The sequence below is a fragment of the Chiloscyllium plagiosum genome, chromosome 1 (assembly GCF_004010195.1).
Source record: "Chiloscyllium plagiosum isolate BGI_BamShark_2017 chromosome 1, ASM401019v2, whole genome shotgun sequence".
Taxonomy (NCBI): Eukaryota; Metazoa; Chordata; class Chondrichthyes; order Orectolobiformes; family Hemiscylliidae; genus Chiloscyllium; species Chiloscyllium plagiosum.
In genome coordinates, this window is record NC_057710.1 from 1060393 (window position 1) to 1082238 (window position 21846).

The 21846-nt window shown below is 43.7% G+C and overlaps 1 protein-coding gene across 1 annotated transcript in view; it reads left to right on the forward strand.

Moving 5' to 3' along the window:
- The window catches only part of LOC122546170 (disintegrin and metalloproteinase domain-containing protein 12-like), a 48464-nt gene that overhangs the window by 6364 nt on the left and 20254 nt on the right, over positions 1 to 21846 (forward strand). The window contains exons 3-4 of the mRNA XM_043687062.1: positions 4395 to 4561; positions 14755 to 14839. Of these exons, the coding sequence (XP_043542997.1) occupies positions 4395 to 4561; positions 14755 to 14839 (252 nt within the window). The remainder of the gene's footprint in view (positions 1 to 4394; positions 4562 to 14754; positions 14840 to 21846) is intronic.

Below are 21846 nucleotides of genomic sequence, written 5' to 3' on the forward strand. Positions count from 1 at the left end.
CACCTTCCTAACCTGCAATCTTCTTCCTGACCTCTCCGCCCCCACCCCCACTCCAGCCTATCACCCTCACCTTATCACCCTCACCTTAACCTCCTTCCACCTATCGCATTTCCAATGCCCCTCCCCCAAGTCCCTCCTCCCTACCTTTTATCTTAGTCTGCTTGGCACATTTTCCTCATTCCTGAAGAAGGGCTCATGCCCAAAACGTCGATTCTCCTGCTCCTTGGATGCTGCCTGACCTGCTGCGCTTTTCCAGCAACATATTTTCAGCTCTGATCTCCAGCATCTCAGTGCTCACTTTCTCCTACTAGACTAGATAGGATTTATTACTGTCTAAAAAGAAATAAGCGTTTTAGCGACAGTGAACACTGTTTTATGAAGGGTAGGTTGTGCCTTACAAATCGTATTGCGTTCTTTGAGATGGTGACCAACAGGCTGATGAGGTTAAAGCAGTTAATGTGGTGTATATGGATTTAAGTAAGGCTATTGCACAAAATACAAAGGCATGGGATTGAGGGGGATTTTGTGGTTTGGATCAGAAATTTGCTCGCTGTAAGAAGACAGAGAATGATGGTTGATGGGAAATGTCCATCCTTGAGTTCAGTTGCTACTGGTGTACCGCAAGGATCTGTTTTGGGTCCTCTGCTGTTTGTCATTTTTATATTTGACATGGAATGATGGGTTAATAAATTTGCAGATGAGACTAAGGTCAGTAGAGTTGTGGATAGTAACCCAATGTTGTGGGTTACAGAGGGAGATAGATAAGCTGCAGAGCTGGGCTGAGCAGTGCCAACTGGAATTTAATGTGGAAAAATGTGAGATGATTCAGTTTGAAAGGAACAACAGAAATGCAGAGTACTGGGCTCATGGTAAGGTTCTGAATGTTGGTTTTCTCACTGAGCTGGAAGGTTCATTTTCAGACGTTCCATCACCATACTAGATAACATCATCAGTGAGCCTCCAGATGAAGCACTGGTGGTATGGCCCGCTTTCTATTTATGTGTTTAGGTTTCCTTGTGTTGGTGATGTCATTCCCTGTGATGATGTCATTCCCCGTGACAATGTCATTTCCGGTTCTTTTTCTCAGGGGGTGGTAAATGGAGCATTAAAGAGCCACAAAGACATGACCCACTCTTACTAGTATCCTTACATGCAGATGAAGAAGGACACTACTTAACTGGGACAGCACATCTGTCTTAGGACAAGCTAAATAGAGACACATACAAGAATTCCTAGAAGCATGGCATTTCAACCAGAACTCGATCAGCAAACACATTGACTTAGATCCCATTTACCACCCCCTGAGAGAAACAACAGTAAATAACATCACCACAGGAAATAGTGTCACCACAGGAAATGACATCACCAACCCAAAGAAACCTAAAACCACAAATAGACTGTGGGCCAGAAGCTTACCTAGCATGGTATCGAAATGCCTGAAAACGAACCTTCCAGTTCAGCAAGCAAACCTACACCCAGAGCCTCAACATGAGCTACAAATCTTCTCAAAACTCACTCATGGTAAGATTCTTGGTAGTGTAGATGAGCAGAGAGATCTCGGTGTCCGTATACATAGATCCCTGAAAGTTGCCAACCAGGTTGACCAGGTTGTTAAGAAGGCATGCGGTGTGTTAGCTTTTATTAGTAGAGGGATTGAGTTTCAGAGCCATGAGGTCGTGCTACAGCTGTACAAAACTCTGGTGCGGCCGCACTTGGAGTATTGTGTACAGTTCTGGTCACCGCATTATAGGAAGGATGTGGAAGCTTTGGAAAGGATTCAGAGGGAATTTACTAGGATGTTGCCTGGTATGGAGGGAAGGTCTTATGAGGGACTTGAGGCTGTTTTCATTAGCGAGAAGAAGATTGAGAGGTGACTTAATTGAGACATATGAGATAATCAGACGATTAACAGTGAGAACCTTTTTCCTCAGATGGTGATGGCTAATACGAGGGAACACAGCTTTAAGTCGAGTGGTGATAGATGTAGGACAGATGTCAGAGGTAGTTTCTTTACTCAGAAAGTAATAGATGCATGGAATGCCCTGCCTACACTAGCAGTAGACTCACCAGCTTTAAGGGCATTTAAATGGTCATTGGATAGACATATGGATGAAAATAGAATACTGTCGGACAGATAAGCTTCAGATTGGTTCCATAGGTCGGCACAACATTGAAGGCCAAAGGCCTGTCGCTGTCATGTTCTATGTTCTATATTCTATATTCTCTATCATCCCAGAAATCAGTCTGGCAATCTTCACTGCATTCCACTATAGCCAGAAAATCCTTCTTCAGATAAGGAGACCAAAACTGTACACAATACTCCAGGTGTGGTCTCACCAATGCCCTGTGCAATTACAGCAAGACATCCCAGCTCCTGTACTCAAATTGTCTCACTGTTAAGGTCAGCATCCCATTTACTTCCTTCATTGCCTACTTCACCTACATACTTACTTTCAATAACTAGTGCGCGAAGACACCCTGGCCTCACTGCACCTCCCCCTTTCCCAATCTATCACCATTTAGATAATAATCTACTTTCCTGTTTTCACTGCCACTGTGGATAACCTCACATCTATCCACATTTTACTGTATTTGCTATGTTTGTCCACATACTCAACCTGTCCAAATCACACTACAACATCTCGGTATTCTCCTCACAGCTCACCCTCCCTCCTAGCGCTATGTCATCTGTAAACTTGGAGATATCACATTTTGTTCCCTCATCTAAATCATTAATATATTTTGTGAATAGCTGGGGTCTTAGTATTGATCCCTGTGGTACCTCACTAGTCACTACCTGCAACTTGGAAATAGACCTGTTTGTTCCTACTTTTTGTTTCCTGTCCTGCCTGTTCTTCATTTATGTCAGTACACTACTCCCAACTCCAGGAACACTTACATACTAATCTCTTTGTGGCACCTTGTCAAAAGCCTTCTGAAAGTCCAATTAAACCACATTCCTTGGTTCTCCTTTATCACTCTACTAGCTATGTCCTCGAGAGATTCGAGCAGAGTTTTCCTTTTGTCAATCCAAACTGATTTGATCCAATCGGTTTTTCAAGGCTCTCTATTAAACCGTTCAGAATGGACTCTCGCTATCTCCCCAATCCTGATGTCAGGCTAGCCAGTTTATGATTCCCAGATTTCTCTCTGCCTCCCTTTTGAAATAGTGAGGTTACATTAGCTACCTTCCAATCTGTATTTGGAGGTATTGGACTGGAGTGGACAAAGTTAAAAATCACACAACACCAGGTTATAGTCTAACAGGTTATCATCCAGCACTAGTCCTGATGAAGAAGCATCACTTTGAAAAATAGTGCTTGCACTCTGTAGGAAGTGTTCCAGAATCTAAAGAAGTTTAGAAGATGACCACTGACACATCCATTATTTCGAGGACAACTTCCTTAAGATCCTGAAATGTACATTATTGGACCCAAGCCTTTAATCCCATCAATTTCCCCATTACCATTTCCCTACTCATATTGATAATCTTCACTTTCACTTGACCATGTGCTCTCCAGTATTTTGGGGATATTGTTTGTATTGTCCTTTATTTAAGTAGTCTGCCAACTCTTTGTTTCACATTACAATGTCTCCTGTTTGTGATTAAAATGGGCCTACATTTATCTTCACTAATCCTTCACATTCCCTTAAAATATTTTACAATCAGTTTATATGTTCCTCACAAGCTGATGCTTGTACTTTATTTCCCTTTTTGAGTCAACCCTTTGGTCCTTTTTTGCTGAAATGTAAGCTGCTCCCAATCCTAAAGTCTGCTTTCTCCATTCTGACCAATTTGTTTCCCTTTCCTTGGATTATATAGTCCCTAATTTCCCTTGTTAACTATGGTCAGGCCATCTTTCCCATTTGATTTTTGACTCAGATGGGAATGAACATTTGTTGCAGATCCTCCATGCACGCTTTTATTGTTTCTCATTTCCTGTCCACTATCAGCTCTTTAAGTAATGTTCCCCAATTTAATATAGCCACTTCATGGCATATACCCTTGCAGTTTCCCTTATTTAGATTCAGGATCCTAATCTCAGAATCAACAATGTCACTCTCCATATTAAAGAATAATTAATTTGTTCTTGGATTGTGACTCTAGGCAGAGTCAAATGTGGCTTTCAATGTGCAATGGGATCATTATGTAAAGAGGAAAGATTTGCAGAAATGTAGGTGATAGGCAGGATAGTGAGACTAACAACATTGCTAATGCAAACATTCAGTATAGATGTGTGGGCTGAATGGTCTCTTCACTATTGTAACCATTCTTTCACACTATGGTTTGGTTTATACATACACTTCAAGGGACTGAATTAACACTTCTACCATAAGCCATTAGTTTCAGATCAATTCAGTCCCTTGAGTGACTGACACTTCTCTTTTTCCAGTATTACAGACAATTCAACTTTCGCATTGCTCTGATTGGAGTGGAGGTGTGGACCACAAACCAAATTTCAATTGACAAGAAAGCTACATCAACTATGGCCAGGTTCTTGAAGTGGAGGACGAACACACTTCTCCCGCGACTCCAGAATGACAACGCCCATCTCCTCGTGTATGTACCTCACACCCATCTCCCCATGTGTGTCCCTCACACCCATTTCTCCATGTGAGTACTTTAGACGGGTCAATTTTTGTCCAATGTGTGCAGGAGGGTTTCCTGACTCAGTATGTAGATAGGCCAACAAGAGGTGAGGCCACATTGTATTTGTTACTGGGTAATAAGCCGGCCATGTGTTAGATTTTCCAAGTAGGTGAGCACTTTGGTGATAGTGACCACAATTCAGTTACCTTTACTTCAGCAATGGAAAGGGATAAGTATACACCATAGGGCAAGAGTTATAGCTGGGGGAAAGGCAATTATAATGTGATTAGCAAGATTTAGGATGCATAGGATAGGGAAGGAAACTTCAGGGGATGGGCACAATAGGAATGTGGAGCTTATTCAAGGAACAGCTACTGTGTGTCCTTGATCAATATGTACCTATCAGACAGGGAGGAAATTGTCGAGCGCGGGAGCCGTGGTTTACTAAGGAAGTTGAATCGCTCGTCAAAAGGAAGAAGAAGGCTAAGTTAGGATGAGATGTAAAGGCTCAGTTAGGGTGATTGAGAGTTACAAGGTTGCCAGGAAAGACCTAAAAAGAGAGCTAAGACAAGCAAGAGGGTACATGAGAAGTTGTTGGTGGATAGGATCAGGGAAAGCCCTAAAGCTTTCTGTAGGTATGTAAGGGATAAAAGAATGGCTAGAGTAAGATTAAGGCCACTCAAGGACAGGAGTGGGAAGTTGTGCGTGGGATCAGAGGAAAAAAGGGAAGCACTAAATGAATATTTTTCATCAGTATTCACAGTGGAAAAAGACAATGTTGTCAAGGAGAATACTGAGAAACAGGCTACTAGACTAGATGGGATTGTCGGGCTTTTGCCCAAAACATCGATTTTCCTGCTCCTTGGATACTGCCTGATCTGCTGTGCTTTTCCAGCACCACTCTGATCTAGATGGAATCATAGTTCACAAAGAGGAGGTGTTAGCAATTCTAGAAAGTATGAAAATAGATAAGTCCCCTGAGCCGGGTGGGATTTGTCCTGGGTTTCTCGGGGAAGCCAGGAGCAGGATGCAGACCCCTTGGCTTTGATCTTTAGGTTGTCATTGTCAAAAGGAATAATGCCAGAAGACTGGAGGGTAGCAAATGTTGTTCCCTTGTTCAAGAAGGGGAGTTAGAGACATCCCTGGTCCAGTGACCAGTGAGCCTTGCTTCAGTTGTTGGTAAAGTGTTGGAAAAGGTTATAAGAGATAGGATTTATAATAATTAGAAAGGAATAATTTGTTCAGGGATAGTCAACACGGTTTTGTGAAGTGCAGGTCATGCCTCACAAACCTTATTGAGTTCTTTGAGAAGATGACCAAACAGGTGGATGAGGGTAAAGTGGTTGATATGGTGTGTATGGATTTCAGTAAAGCGTTTGATATGTTCCCCATGATAGGCTATTGCACAAAATACGGAAGAATGGAGTTGAGGATGATATAGCAGTTTGGATCAGAAATTTGCTACCTGTAAGAAGGCAGATGGTGGTGGTTGATGGGAAATGTCCTGGAGTTCAGTTACTGGTGGTGTAACGCAAGGATCTGTTTTGGGGCTACTGCCTGGATGAGGTCATAGAAGGATAGGTTGGTAAATTTGCAGGTCTTAACAACCCTATCAACCTGGGTGGCAACTTTCACGGATCTATGTACTTGGACACTAAGATCTCTCTGCTCATCTACACTACCAAGAATGTGGAAGATATAGAATATAGGGAAATAAATAGCGATGTGGGGGAGATGGAAGAAATACTATATGAGTATTTTGCATCAGTATTTACTGTGGAAAAGGATATGGAAGATATAGACTGTACGGAAATAGATGGGTGACATCTTGAAAAGCATCCATATTACAGAGGAGGAAGTGCAGGATGTCTTGAAATGCATAAAAGTGGATAAATCCCCAGGACTTGATCAGGTGCAAAAGGAAACTCTGTGGGACACTAGGGAAGTGATTGCTGGGCCTCTTACTGAGATATTTGTGTCTTCAATAGTCACAGGTGTGGTGCCAGAAGACTGGACGTTGGCTAACGTGGTCCCATTGTTTAAGAAGGGCGGTAAGAACAAGCCAGGGAACTGTAGATCAGTGAGCCTGACATTGGTGGTGGGCAAGTTGTTGGAAGGAATCCTGAGGGACAGGATGTACATGTATTTGAAAAGGCAAGGACTGATTAGGGATAGTCAACATGTCTTTGTTCGTGGGAAATCATGTCTCACAAACTTGATTGAGTTTTTTTGAAGAAGTAGCAAAGAGGATTGAGGAGGGCAGAGCAGTAGATGTGATCTATATGGACTTCAGTAAGGCATTCAACAAGGTTCCCCATGGGAGACTGGTTAGCAAGGTTAGATCTCATGGAAGACAGGGAGAACTAGCCATTCGGATACAGAACTGGCTCAAAGGTAGAAGGCAGAGGGTGGTGGTGGAGGGTTGTTTTTCAGACTGGAGGCCTGTGACCAGTGGAGTGCCACAGGATCGGTGCTGGGTCCTCTACATTTTGTCATTTACATAAATGATTTGGATGCGAGCATAAGAGGTACAGTTAATAAGTTTGCAGCTGACACCAAAATTGGAGGTGTAGTGGACAGTGAAGAAGGTTACCTCAGATTACAGCAGGATCTTGACCAGATGGGCCAATGGGCTGAGAGGAGGCATAAATGTGAGGTGCTGCATTTTGGGAAAGCAAATCTTAGCAGGATTGATACACTTAATGGTAAGGTCTGAGGGAGTGTTGCTGAACAAAGAGACCTTGGAGTGCAGGTTCATAGCTCCTTGAAAGTGGAATTGCAGGTAGATACGACAGTGAAGAAGGTATTTGGTATGCTTTCCTTTATCGGTCAGAGTATAGAGTACAGGAGTTGGGAGGTCATGTTGCAGCTGTACAGGACATTGGTTAGGCCACTGTTGGAATATTTCATGCAATTCCAGTCTCCTTCCTATTGGAAAGATGTTGTGAACCTTGAAAGGGTTCAGAAAAGATTTACAGGATGTTGCCAGGGTTGGAGGATTTGAGCTATAGGGAGAGGCCTGAACAGGCTGGGGCTGTTTTCCCTGGAGCATCGGAGGCTGAGGGGTGACCTTATAGAGGTTTACAAAATTATGAGGGGCATTGATAGGATAAATAGGCAAAGTCTTTTCCCTGGGATTGGGGAGTCCAGAACTAGAGGGCATAGGTTTAGGGTAGAGGGGAAAGATATAAAAGAGACCTAAGGGGCAACGTTTTCACACAGAGGGTGGTACCTGTATGGAATGAGCTACCAGAGGAAGTGGTGTTTAAATTGCAACATTTAAAATGTTTAAATTGCAACATTTAAAAGGCATTTGGATGGGTATATGAATAGGAAAGGTTTGGAGGGATTTGGGCCAGATGCTGGCAGGTGGGACTAGATTGGGTTGGGATATCTGATCGGCATGGACAGGTTGGACCGAAGGGTCTGTTTCCATGCTGCACATCTCTATGACTCTATTTACCAGGATGGTGCCTGGTATGGAGTGAAGGCCTTATGAGGAAAGGCCTTATGAGGAAAGACTGAGACATTAGAGAGAAGAAGGTTGAGTGGTGACTTATTTTAGGTAAAAACAAGGGCTGCAGATGCTGGAAACCAGATTCTAGATTAGAGTGGTGTTGGAAAAGCACAGCAGTTGAGGCAGCATCTGAGGAGCAGGAAAATCGCTGTTTCGGGCAAAAGCCCTTCATCAGGAATAGGATGAAGGGCTTTTGCCCGAAACGTTGATTTTCCTGCTCCTCGGATGCTGCCTGACCTGCTGTGCTTTTCCAGCACCACTCTAATCTAGAACCTGGTGACTTATTTTAGACAGATAATGTAATTTATATACTTCATATAAAAAGTCTTGGGTACTGACTGAAGGAGAATAGCAAAGAAGGAGAATAGCAAAGAAGGAGAATATAAAAATATTGGCAAATAAAATAAATGAAATTCCAAAGGCATTTTTAAAGCAAAGTACGGACAAATGGATCGTGAGTAAGGGCCGATCAGTCGCAATCTGTGTATGCAGATGGAAAACATTGGTAAGGTTTTAACTGTTTTCACCTTAGGTGAGGATGCTGGGGTTATGACATTTAGGGAGAGTGTCTTTGATGCATTAAGTAAATTAAATTTTGAGAGGTATGAGTGATTTTAATTGGATTAAAATTGCACGAATCTTCAGGCTCCGATGAAATGTACCTCAGAGTGCAGTGGGAATCAAGGGAGGAGAGGGAAGGCTCCCTGACTTATCTTTCAATTCCTCTCTGATCATTGGAAAGGTGCCAAGGGACTCGAGGACAATTAATGTGGTACCATCTTTCAAAATGATGTTGGGGTAAACTACAAGACAGTGAGTCTAACATCAATGGTTGGGAAATTTTTGGAAAAATTTCTGAGGACCAGAATTAACCTTGATTTGGAAAGGCAAGGATTTTAGTCAGCATTGCTTTGTCACAGGGAGATGATGTCTGACAGTTTTCAAGGAGGTGACTCTGTGTGTAGGGGTCGAAGTTAGTTCAGTGGATGAAACTTTTTTGACAAGATTTTTGACAAGGGGCTACGTTGCAGACAGGTCAAGAAGGTAAGAGCCCATGGGATCTAAGAAATTTGGATCTTAAATTGGCTTAGTGGTAGGAGGCAAAGAGTGATGTTCAAAGCTAGTTTTAGTGGCTGGAAGTCTGTGTCCAGCTGCATATCACAGGGCTGGAGCCATTGCAGGTGTTGTGTTCACTAATGATCTAGACAGGAACATATGACATGTAATCAGTAAGGTCACTGATGCTATGAAAATTGGCAAAGCAGTAAATAGTGAAGAGGAAGTCTGAGACAAAGGATGATGTGCTGAACAATATCTCATGGAGTTTAATCATGAAATGTGTGCAATTTCACAATCTGTTTGGGAAAAAAAGAACATCTAAACGTGAGTTTCATTCCTCTTGGGATTGCCACAAAAATAAATAATTTAATCAAAACACCCAAGTCCTCGACCTACCACTTTGATGGGATCACCATGAACCCAAAACACTGACTAGATTCCCACATTTAGCAATTATAAAGTACAAATCAATATATACTAATCACAAGTAAACAGCTTCCAATTATCAACATATGGCTGTACTCGGACAAAGAAAATTACAGCACAGGAACAGGCCCTTCGGCCCAACAAGCCCACACTGACCCTCCCAAGTCTCGTCCAACAGACCCAATTCCCCCCTACCCTATATCTACCCCTCATATAATACACCCCTGAACACTACAGGCAATTTAGCATGGCCAGTTCACCTAATCTGCACATCTTTGGACTGTGGTAGGAAACCAGAGCACCTGGAGGAAACCCACGCAGACACAGGGAGAATGTGCAAACTCCACACAGACAGTTGCCAGAGGCTGGAATCTAACCTGGCGCTGGCACTGTGAGGCAGCAGTGCTAACCACTGAGCCAACATGCTGCCCCTCCTAGCCCATTCATGTATATGTCTAGATACATCTTAAATGACACTATCATGCCCACCCTTACCACTTCTACTGGCAACGGATTCCAGGCACCACCACCCTTTGCGTAAAACACTTTGCACGCACATCTCCCCTAAACTTTACCCCTTTCACCTTGACCTTGTGACCCTACTAACTGAGTCCCCTACTCTGGGATAGCTTCTTGCTATCCACCCTGTCTATACCTCTCATGATTTTGTCGACCTCAATCAGGTCTCCCCCCCAGTCTCCATCTTTCTAATGAAAATAATTCGAATCTACTCAACCTCTCTTCATAGCTAGTGCCCTCCATACCAGGCAACATCCTGGTGAACCTCCTGTGCACCCTCTCCAAAGCAGCCACATCTTTTTGGTAATGTGGCGACCAGAATTGTACAAAGTTTTCCAAATGTGGCTGAACCAAAGTCTTATACATATGTAACATAACCTGTCAACTCTTGTACTCAATACCCCGTCCGCTGAAGGAAAGCATGCCGTATACCACTCTGTCAACCTGCATTGCCACCTTCAGGGTACAATGGACCTAAACACCCAGATCTCTCTGTATATCAAGTTTCCCCAGAACTTTTCCATTACTGTATAGTTCTCTCTTGAACTGGACCTTCCAAAATGTGTCACCTCGCATTTGCCCGGACTGAACTTCATCTGCCATTTCTCTGCCCAATTTTCTAATCTATCTATATTCTGCTGCATTCTCTAACAGTCCCCTTCACTATCTGCTCCTCCATCAATCTTAGTGACATCTACAAACCTGTTAATTAGACCACCTATACCTTCCTCCAAATCATTTATGTCCATCCCTGTGGAACACCACTGGTCACAATTCTCCATTTTGAGAAACACCCTTCCACTCCTACTCTCTGTCTCCTGTTGCCCAGCTAGTTCTTTATCCAGCTAGCTAGTACACCCTGGACCCCATGCAACTTTACTTTCTCCATCAGTATACCATGAGGAACTTTATCAAACACATCACTGAAGTCGATGTGTATGACATCTAGAGCCCTTCCCTCATCAATCAATTATGTCACTTCCTCAAAGAATTCTATTAAGTTGGTAAGACATGACCTTCCCTGCACAAAACCATATTGTCTATCACTGATAAGCCGATTTTCTCCCAAATAAGAATACATCCTATGTCTGAGGATCTTCTCGAGCAGCTTTCCTACCACTGACATCAGACTCACCGATCTGCAATTACCTGAATATCCCTGCTACCCTTCTTAAACAAGGGGACAACACGAGCAATTCTACAGTCCTCTGGGACCTTGCCTGTATTCAAGGATGCTGCACAGACATCCGTTAAGGCCCCAGCTATTTCCTCTCTCACGTTCCTCAGTAACCTGGGATAATCCCAACCAGACCTGGGGACTTGTCCACCTTAATGCTTTTTAGAGTACACAACACTTCCTCCTCCTTATGCCAAATTGCCCTCGAGTAATCAAACATCTATCCCTAACCTCAATATCCGTCACTCTCCTCGGTGAATACCGATACAAAGTACTTGTTCAGAATCTCACCCATTTTGTCTGACTCTACGCATAACTTTCCTCCATTGTCCTTGAGTGGACCAGCCCTTTCTCTAGTTACCCTCTTGCTCCTTATGTATGGATAAAAGGCCTTGGGATTTTCCTTAACCCTGTTTGCTAAAGATATTTCATGATCCTCTTTAGCCCTCTTAATTCTTCGTTTCAGATTAGTCCTACATTCCTGATATTCTGCTAAACCTTCATCCATCTTCAGTTGCCTCGACCTTATGTATGCTTTCTTTTTCCTCTTAGCTAGTCTCATAATTTCACCTGTCATCCATGCTTCCCTAATCTTGCCATTTCTATCCCTCATTTTCACAGGGACATGTCTATCCTGAACTCTAACCAACCTCTCTTTAAAAGCCTCCCTCATACTGAATATGGAATTACCCTCAAACAGCTGCTCCCAATCCACATTCCTCAGCTCATGCTGAACCTTGCTATAGTTGGTGTTTCCCCCAATTTAGCACTCTTCCAAGGAACACTTGTGTCTTTGTCCATAAGTAATCTAAAACTTACGGAATTGTGATCATTATTCCCAAAATAATCCCCGACTGAAACCTTAATGACCTGGCTGGGCTCATTCCCCAACACCAGGTACAGTATGGCTCTTTCCTGAGTTGGACGATTCACATATTGCTCTAGAAAACCCTCCTGGATGCTCCTTACAAATTCTGCTCCATCTAGACCTATAACACCAAATGAATCCCAGTCAATGTTGGGAAAATTAAAATCTCCCATGAAGACCACCCTGTTGCTCCAACAACTTTCCATAATTTGTTTACATATTTGTACCTCTAGCTCGCTGTTGGGAGGCCTGTAGTACAGCCCCAACATTGTTACTGCACCCATCCTATTCCTGAGCTCAGCCCATATTGCCTCACTGCTCAGTTCCTCCATCGTGCCCTCCTTCAGCACAGCTGTGATATCCTCTCTGACCAGTAATGAATCTTCTCCACCCCTTTTACCTCCCTCTCTATCCCACCTGAAGCATCATTGTCAGTAATGCCCTTCCCTCAACCAAGTCTCAGTAATAGCAATAACATCACACTCCCAGGGACTAATCCAAGCCCTAAGTTCATCTCCCTTACCTATTACATTTGCCGCATTAAAACAAATGCACCTCAGACCACCTGACCCTTTGTGTTCATCATCTGCTTCCTGCCTACTCTTCCCCTTAGTCATTAGCTGACTCCATTATCCTGTTCCTTACAGGCTTTAGTTACTGCCGCCTTACTGTCCACTAACCTCATTTGGATTCCCTTCCACCTTCCACATTAGTTGAAACCCTCTCCAACAGCATTAGCAAAAGCACCCCCAAGGACATTGGTTCCACTCCGGCCCAGGTGTTGGCTGTACAATTTTTTAAAAGTCCTACCTCCCCCAGAACTGATCCCAGAGTCTCAACAATCTGAACCCCTCCCTCCTGCACTATCTCTCAAGCCACGTATTTATCCTGTCTATTCTTTCATTTCTACTCTGACCAGCACGTGGCAATGGTGCCAATCTTGAGATTACTACCCTTGAGATCCTATCTTTAACTTGGTTCCTAATGCCCTAAATTCTGCTTGTCGGACCTCATCCCACTTATTATCTGTATCATTGGTGCCTACATGCACCACGACAGCTGGCTGTTCACCCTCCCCCTTCAGAATGTCCCGCAGACGATCTGGGACATTCCTGACCCGTGCACCTGGGAGGCAACATACCATTCGGGAGTCTTGTTTTCAACCATAGAACAGCCGATCTACTCCGCTTACAATTCAATCCCCTTTGACTATAACCCTTCCACTCTTATTCCCATCCTTCTGAACAGCAAAACCAGCCACGGTGCCATGAACCTGGCTACTGTTGCCTTCCCCTGATGAGCCACCTCCCCCATCAGTATCCAAAATAGTTTTAATACCTTGGGGCATAATTTAAATTGATTGGTTAAATTTGAGCTGCTGTGAAAGCAACTGAGGTATCAAGGTCACAGCCAAAATGTTACATCTTTCAAATTTCCAGCACACTGTGACTGCAAGTCAGTCACATGACAGGTGCTTGCCAGTTTTTAGCTTTCACTCTCTTAAAGGTACAGTTCACACCTTCAACTCATAGCAATCTTTCAGAATGGGGATGCAGGTTTCAGTTCATTAATATGTAAATCCCAGAACTTATTTCAAGTCACATTCCCAAGATAACCTCAGGTTTCATAAAACAAGGTGATATCTTAGTTCGGACAATGCATAAAGGTTGTGAGGTTAGAGTCTGTCTGTATCCCAATTTGAGTCAGACTGGTTCTATTTCCAAAGTAGAAATTTATGAAATGTCACATAGACTGACTGCCGACAAATTGTGCCTTTTGAACAAATTAGAATGTATCTGCAAATGCAAATCTGCAAATGCAAATTTGTATGTTTGAGTGAACGACTGAGTGAATGAGAGTGTGTGTGTGTGTGTCACATTCCCACAGGCCTGACCAAGTACTGGCAAATGGGACATGAGGAGATAACATTTTGATGCCTGGCTCAGACATGTGGGCAAACAAATTGGGTGGCTCAGTGGTTAGCACTGCTGTCTCACAACACCAGGGTTCGATACCAGCCTTGGGTGACTGTCTGTATAGAGTTTGCATATTCTTCCCATGTGTGTGTGGGTTTACCCCAGGTGGTCCAGTTCCCTCCCACAGCCCAAAGATGTGCAGGTTAGTTACATTGGCCATGCTAAATTGCCCATTGTGTTCAGGGATGTGTAGGTTAGTCACATTGGTCAGGGGTAAATATAGGATAATAAGGTAGGGGAAAGGGTTTTGGTGGGTTACTCTTCAGAGGTTCAGTGTGGACCTGTTGGGCTGAAGGGCCTGCTTTCACATTGTCGGGATTCGATTCTACAAATTTCTTCATGCTGCAAGGCATTATGATTCGATCAAGCTTGTATACTTATAGGGTAGTAATTGACGGAGTTGGATTTGTCCTGCTTTTTATGTACAGGACTTACTGGGTGATTTTTCACACTGTCAGGTAGATGCCAGTGTGTAACTGTACTGGAACAGTTTGGTTAGGGGAGTAGCAAATTCTGGAGCGCACAAAAAATGCAATGAGCCTGTGTCCTTTATCAAAGATGACTGTTCTGTCAGACATTTTTAATTGTAGAATGATGTTAACAGTGATTTCTCTTTTACAGAGGTGACGGTTTTGAGTATGGCGTTACAGGTTTGGCACCGTTAAGCGTGATGTGTTCATCGGATTATTCTGGAGGAGTAAATATTGTGAGTAATCATTCTGCCTTTGATTTCCCAACTCCTTGGGGATTGTAACACATTGCCCCTGTCTAAGACTGAGGAGAGGACAGTGACTGATCCACTCTGAACAGTGTGAGGATTTTGTTCCAATGTTTTTTCCAGTGGTTTAACAGTTGTCAGGATCCCCATGGAAATCAATAAGCCAACAACAGCAAATATAGTAAATGACCGTAGTCAGTTCCTTAGGGCTTTGGACGAGGACCCTTGCTATTTGTTGTGTACGTTAATGGTTGAGATATGAATGTGGGAGATCATAGCATCATGGAGTCCTACAGCACGGACAAAGGCACTTCGACCCAAACTGGTCTACGCTGACCAAAAGGTCCATCCACGCAAACCTCATTTCCCTGCACTTGGCCCATAAACTTTCTAAACCTTTCCTATCCATGTATTTGTACAAATGCCTTTTAAATGTTGTTAATGTCCCTTTCTCAACCACTTCCCCTGGCAACTCATTCCATATGGCGAAAGTGAGGACTGTAGATACGGGAGGTTAGAGTCGAGAGTGTGGTGCTAGAAAAGCACAGCAAGTCAGGCAGCATTCGAGGAGCAGGCGAGGAAACATTTCGGGCAAAAGCCCTTCATCAGGAATGAACTGATGAAGGACCTTTGCCGGAAACGTTAACTTTCCTGCTCCTCTGATGCTACCTGATCTGCTGTGCTTTTCTAGTGCCACATTCTCGAGCTCATTCCCTATGCATCCCACCCTCTGTGTAAAACATTGCCCCCAAGTACCCTTTTATTCTTTCCCCTCTGACCTTAAACTGATGCCCTCTCGTCCTTGAAACCCCAACCCTGGGAAAAAGACTGAGTGCATTCACCCGGTCCATGCCTCTCATGATCTTATACACTTATATGACATAATCCCCCTAATTCTCCTATGCTCTAAAGAAAAAAGCCATAGCTTGTCCAACTTCTTCCTATAACTCAAATCATTGAGTCCTGGCAACATCCTTGGAAATTTCTTCTGCGCTCTTTCCAGTTTAATAGCATCCTTCCTGTAACAAGGTGACCAAACGGAAGACAATACTCCAAGTGCAGCCTCACCTACGTCCTGGTAAGGCCGCACCTGGAGTTTTGCGCGCAGTTCTGGTCATTATTTTATAGGAAGGATGTTGAAGCTTTGGAAAGGGTTCAAAGGAGATTTACTAGAATGTTGCCTGGTATAGAAGGAAGATCTTACAAAGGAAGGCTGAGGGAACTGAGGCTATCCTTTCTTCTATATCTCTGGACTTATTCGGAGGCCTGTAGAAAACTCCCAACAGGGTGACCTCTCCTTTCCTGTTTCTAACCTCAGCCCATATTACCTCAGTTGACAAGTCCCCAAACATTCTTTCTGCAACTGTAATACTGTCCTTTTGACAGGAGGGAAACTAGAATTGCACAAATCTTCCAAAAGTGGCCTAACCAATGTCCTGTACAGCCGCAACATAACCTCACAAGTCCAGTGCTCAATGATCTCCTTTGAACTTTCCCCATCTTACCTTAAATGCATGCCTCCTAGTATTAGACATTGCAATTCTGATCATCAATTTTATCTGCGCATATCATAATTTTAAAGACTTCTGTCAAGTCTCCCCACAGCTTTCACCACACCAGAGAAAACAACCCAAATTTTTCTAACTTGTCCTTATCGCTCATACCCTCTAATCCAGACAGCATCCTGGTAAACCTCTTCTGCATCCTCTCCAAAGGCTCCACATCCTTCCTGTAATGCAGAGATTGGAATTGAACACAGTACTCTAAGGGTGGCCTAACCAAAGTCTCACACAACTGCAGCATCACACCCTGACTCTGGTACTCAATTCCCCAAACCATAAAGGCAAACATGCCATACTCCTGCTTTACCACCCTATCTACTTGTGTAGCCACTTTCAGGGAGCTATGAACCACAGGATCCCTCTATACATCAATGCAATTCAGGATCCTGCCATTAACTGTGTACTCTTCCTTAATATTTGATCTCCCAAATTGCAACACCTCACGCTGACCTGGATTAAACTCCATCTGCCATTTCTCAGCCCTATAAGGCCATAAGACTAGAAGGCTTAAGACCAGAAATTAGGCCATTCAGCCCATCAAGTCCGCTGTGCCATGCAATCATGGCTGATAAGTTTGTCAACCCCATTCTCTTGCTTTCTCACGATAATCCTTCATCCTCTTGATACTCAAGAACCTACCTATCCCAGTCTTAAATATATTCAATGACTTGGCCTCCACAGCCTTCTGTGGCAGTGAATTCCATCAATTCCCCACTCTCTGACTGAAGAAGTTTCCCCTTATCTCCGTTCTCAAAGCTCTTCCCTTTACTCTCAGTCTGTGCCCTCGGGTCCGAGTCTCTTCGACTAATGGAAACATCTTCCCAACACCCACTCTGACCAGGCCGTTCAGTAATCTCTATGTTTCAAGTAGATAACCCCTCATTCTTCAAAATTCCATTGTGTATTAACCCAAAATCCTCCAGTGTTCCTCGTATGTTAAGCTGTTCACTTCTGGAACCTTTCTAGTGAATCTCCTCTGGACATGCTCCAGGGCCAGTACATCCTTCCTGAGATATAGGGCCCAAAACTGCACACAATACTCCAAATGTGGCCTGACCAGAGCCTTATAGAGCCTCAGAAGTACATCCCTGCTTTTATACTCAAGTCCTGTCAAAACAAATGCCATCATTGCATTTGCCTTCCTAACTCCTGACTCAACCTGCAAGTTTACCTTGAGAGAATCCTGGACTAGAGCTCTCAAATCTCTTTGCACTTCAGACTTCTGAATCTTTTCCGAACTTAGAAAATAGTCCATGCCTCTATTCTAGGAGAAAGTGAGGACTGCAGATGCTGGAGATCAGAGCTTAAAAATGTGTTGCTGGAAAAGTGCAGCAGGTCAGGCAGCATCCAAGGAGAAGGAGAATCGATGTTTCGGGCATAAGCCTGAAGAAGGGCTTATGCCCGAAACGTCGATTCTCCTTCTCTTTGGATGCTGCCTGACCTGCTGCGCTTTTCCAGCAACACATTTTTAAGCTCATGCCTCTATTCTTCCTCCCAAACTGCATGACCTCACTTTCCCACATTGAACTCCAACTACCACTTCTTTGCCCACTCTCCTAACCTGTCCAAATCCTTCTGCAGCCTCCCCACCTCCTCAATGCTACCTGACCCTCTACCTATCTTTGTATTATCTGAAGACTTAGCCAGAATGCCCACAGTTTCTTCATCTAGATCATTAATGTATAAAGTGAAAAGTTCTGGTCTCAACACAAAGCCTTGTGGAACACCACTTGTCACCAGCTGCCGCCCTGAGAAGGACCCTTTTATTCCATGCTCTGCTTTCTGTCAGAAAGTCAGGCTTCGATATATGCTAACAACTTGCCTCTGACACCATGGGCCCTTATCTTAGTCAGTAGCCTCTTTTGCAGCGCTTTGTTAAAGGCCTTCTTGAAGTCCAGGTAGATAACATACATTGGTTCTCCTAGGTCTAACCTGCTTGTTACTCCCTCGAAGAATTCTCGCAGACTACCCTTTGATGAAACCATGCTGACTCTGCTCTATTTTATCTGCGACTGATCTATATCCCACTGTATCCTTTGACAACCTTCTGCATTATCCACAACTCCTCCAATCTTTTGCATCACCTGCAAACTTACTTACCCACCCATGTACATTTTCATTCAAATCATTTGTACGTATATATCACTAACAGCAGCGATCCCATTACTAGTCATGGCTCTGCAGCCTGAAAAGCGCCCTTCCACCACCTTTTAGGGGCAAGCCAATTCTGAATCCATGCAGCCAAGTCACCGTGGATCCCATGCATCTTCATTTCAGGATGAGCCTATCATGAGGGACCTTGTTGAAAACCTTACTAAAATCCATATAAACAACATCCACTGCTCTACCCTCATCAATCACCTTCATCACCTCCTCAGAAAACTCAATCAAGACATGACCTGCCCCGCACAAAGCCCTGCTGTATGGCCCCAATTAGGTCATGCTTTTCTAAATGCATGTAAATCCTATTCCTAAGAATGCTCTTCAATATCTTCCCAATCACCAATGTGAGACTCACCAGTCTATAGTTTTCTGGATTATCCCTATTTCTCTCTTGAACAGACGAACAACATTAGCTCCTTACCAGTTCTCTAGGACCTCTCCAGTGACTAATGAGGATACAAAGACCTTGGTCAAGGCCCCAGTAATCTCCTCTCTTGCCTCTCCCAATAACCTGGAGTAGATACCATTGGTTTCTGAGGACTTATCCACCTTAATGCTCTTCAAAAGTCCCAACATCACTTCTTTCTTGATCACAAACTGCCCTAACACATTGGCGTACTCCACACAAATCTCATGGTCCTCCATATCCTTCTCCTGGGTGAATACTAATGCAACATACGCAATTAGGATCTCACCCACATCCTCTGCCTCCAAGCACAAGTTCCATCCTTTATCCTTGAGTGGTCCTATTTAAACCTCTTGCTATGAGCAAGTCCCAGTCAATATTGGGCAAGTTAAAGTTACACCGTATATCAAAGCTATTGTTATTGCATCTTTCCATCTGCCCACAGTCTTCCGCAATGTCATGGTGGCTATTGGAGGCCTACAGTATAATCCCTTCAGAATGGTTACACCCGTTTTCATTTGGAGCTCTCCCCATATTGTCTCAGTAGACGAGCCCTCCTGTATGTCCTCTCTGATTGCAGCTATAACATTCTCCCTGATTAGTGATGCAATTCCCCCACCTCTTTAACCTCCCTCTCTATCCCTTCTAAAAGAACAAAACCCTGGAACATTGAGCATCCAGTCATGTCCCTCTCTCTCAACCAATTCTCTGTAATGGCCTCAACATCATAGTCCCATGTACTGATCGAGGCGCTAAGCTCATCTGCCTTACCTTATGTTGAAATAAACACATTTCAGCCCATTCATACCATTGTGTTCAGTTACCTGTTTCTGCCTGTCCTTCCTTTCAGACTGACTGGTCCCAACATCTACCATCCCCTCAATTCCTCCACTTGTTGAACTGTTGCTCTGGTTCCCAGCCCCCTGCCACTCTAGTATCAACCCTCTAGAGTAGCACGAGCGAAGCTCCCTGTGAGGATATTGACTGGTGCCTGTCCACATGGTTCACTCAGATGATCCTTAAGTTCAGCAGGGCTTGCTCTTTTTCGATCTCTCTCTTGCTTCTGCTGCTTTTGACCTCCTTGCACAGAGCAATGTCCATATAAATTATAAGACTTATTGGTTAAAAGCCATAGTTCTGAAATACTTCTTAAAAGCATTCAGAGTATTGTGTTCAGTTCAGTACACCTCATTGAAGGTAGGATGTTAAAGCCCTGGAGAGAGTGCAAAGGATATTTACGAGAATGATACCACGAATGAAGGAATTTAGACACAAAGAAAGATGAGAGAGATTGGGCTTATTCTCCTTGGAGCAGAGAAATTTAGGAGGTAACCTTATTGAGGTGTTCAAAATGATGAACAAGACAGCCTTTGTGAGGATCCGCAGGAGATGGGGGAAATACAAAATGAATATTATGCATCAGTGTTTACTATGGAGAAAGACATGGAAGATATCGAATGTAGAGAAATAGATGGTGATATCTTGAAAAGTGTCCATGTTACAGAGGAGGAAGCACTTGGTGTCTTGAAATGCATAAAAGTGGATAAATCCCCAGGACCTGATCAGGTGTATCCTAGAACTCTGTGGGAAGCTAGAGAAGCGATTGCTGGGCCTCTTGCTGAGATATTTGTATCATCGATAGTCAAAGGTGAGGTGCCGGAAGACTGGAAGTGGGCAAACGTGGTGCCACTGTTTAAGAAGGGTGGTAAGGACAAGCCAGGGAACTATAGACCTGTGAGCCTGAAGTCAGTGGACAGGTTGTTGGAGGGAATCCTGAGGGACAGGATGTACATGTATTTGGAAAGGCAAAGACTGATTACAGATAGTCAACATGACTTCATGCATGGCAAATCATGTCTCACAAAAAACTTGATTGAGTTTTTTGAAAAAGTAACAAAGAGGATTGATGAGGGGAGAGCAGTAAATGTGGTGTATGGACTTCAGTAAGGCGTTCAACAAGATTCCCCATGGGAGACTGATTAGCAAGGTTAGATCTCACGGAATACAGGGAGGACTAGCCATTTGGATACAGAACTGGCTTGAAGGTAGAAGACAGAAGGTGGTGGTGGAGGGTTGTTTTTCAGACTGGAGGCCTGTGATCAGTGGAGTGCCACAAGGATCAGTGCTGGATCCTCTACTTTTTGTCATTTACATAAATGATTTGGATGTGAGCATAAGAGGTATAGTTAGTAAATTTGCAGATGACACCAAAATTGGAGGTATAGTGGACAGCAAAGAAGGTTACCTCAGAGTACTCCAGGATCTTGACCAGATGGGCCAATGGGCTGAGAAGTGGCAGATGGAGTTTAATTCAGATAAATGTGAGGTGCTGCATTTTGGGAAAGCAAATCTTAGCAGGACGCATACACTTAATCGTAAGGTCCTAGGGAGTGTTGCTGAACAAAGAGACCTAGGAGTGCAGGTTCATAGCTCTTTGAAAGTGGAGTCGCAGGTAGATATGACAGTGAAGAAGGTATTTGGTATGCTTTCTTTTATTGGTCAGAGTATTGAGTACAGGAATTGGGAGGTCATGTTGCAGCTGTACAGGACATTGGTTCGGCCAGTGTTGGAATATTGCATGCAATTCTGGTCTCCTTCCTGTTGGAAAGATGTTGTGAAACTTGAAAGCGTTCAGAAAAGATTTACAAGGATGTTGCCAGGTTTGGAGGATTTGGGCTATAGGGCGAGGTTGAATAGACTGGGGCTGTTTTCCCTGGAGCGTCAGATACTGAGGTGTGACCTGATAGAGGTTTATAAAATCATGACGGGCATAGATGGGGGAGTCCAGAACTAGAGGGCATAGGTTTAGGGTGAGAGGAGAAAGATATAGAAGAGACCTAAAGGGCAACATTTTCACGCAGAGG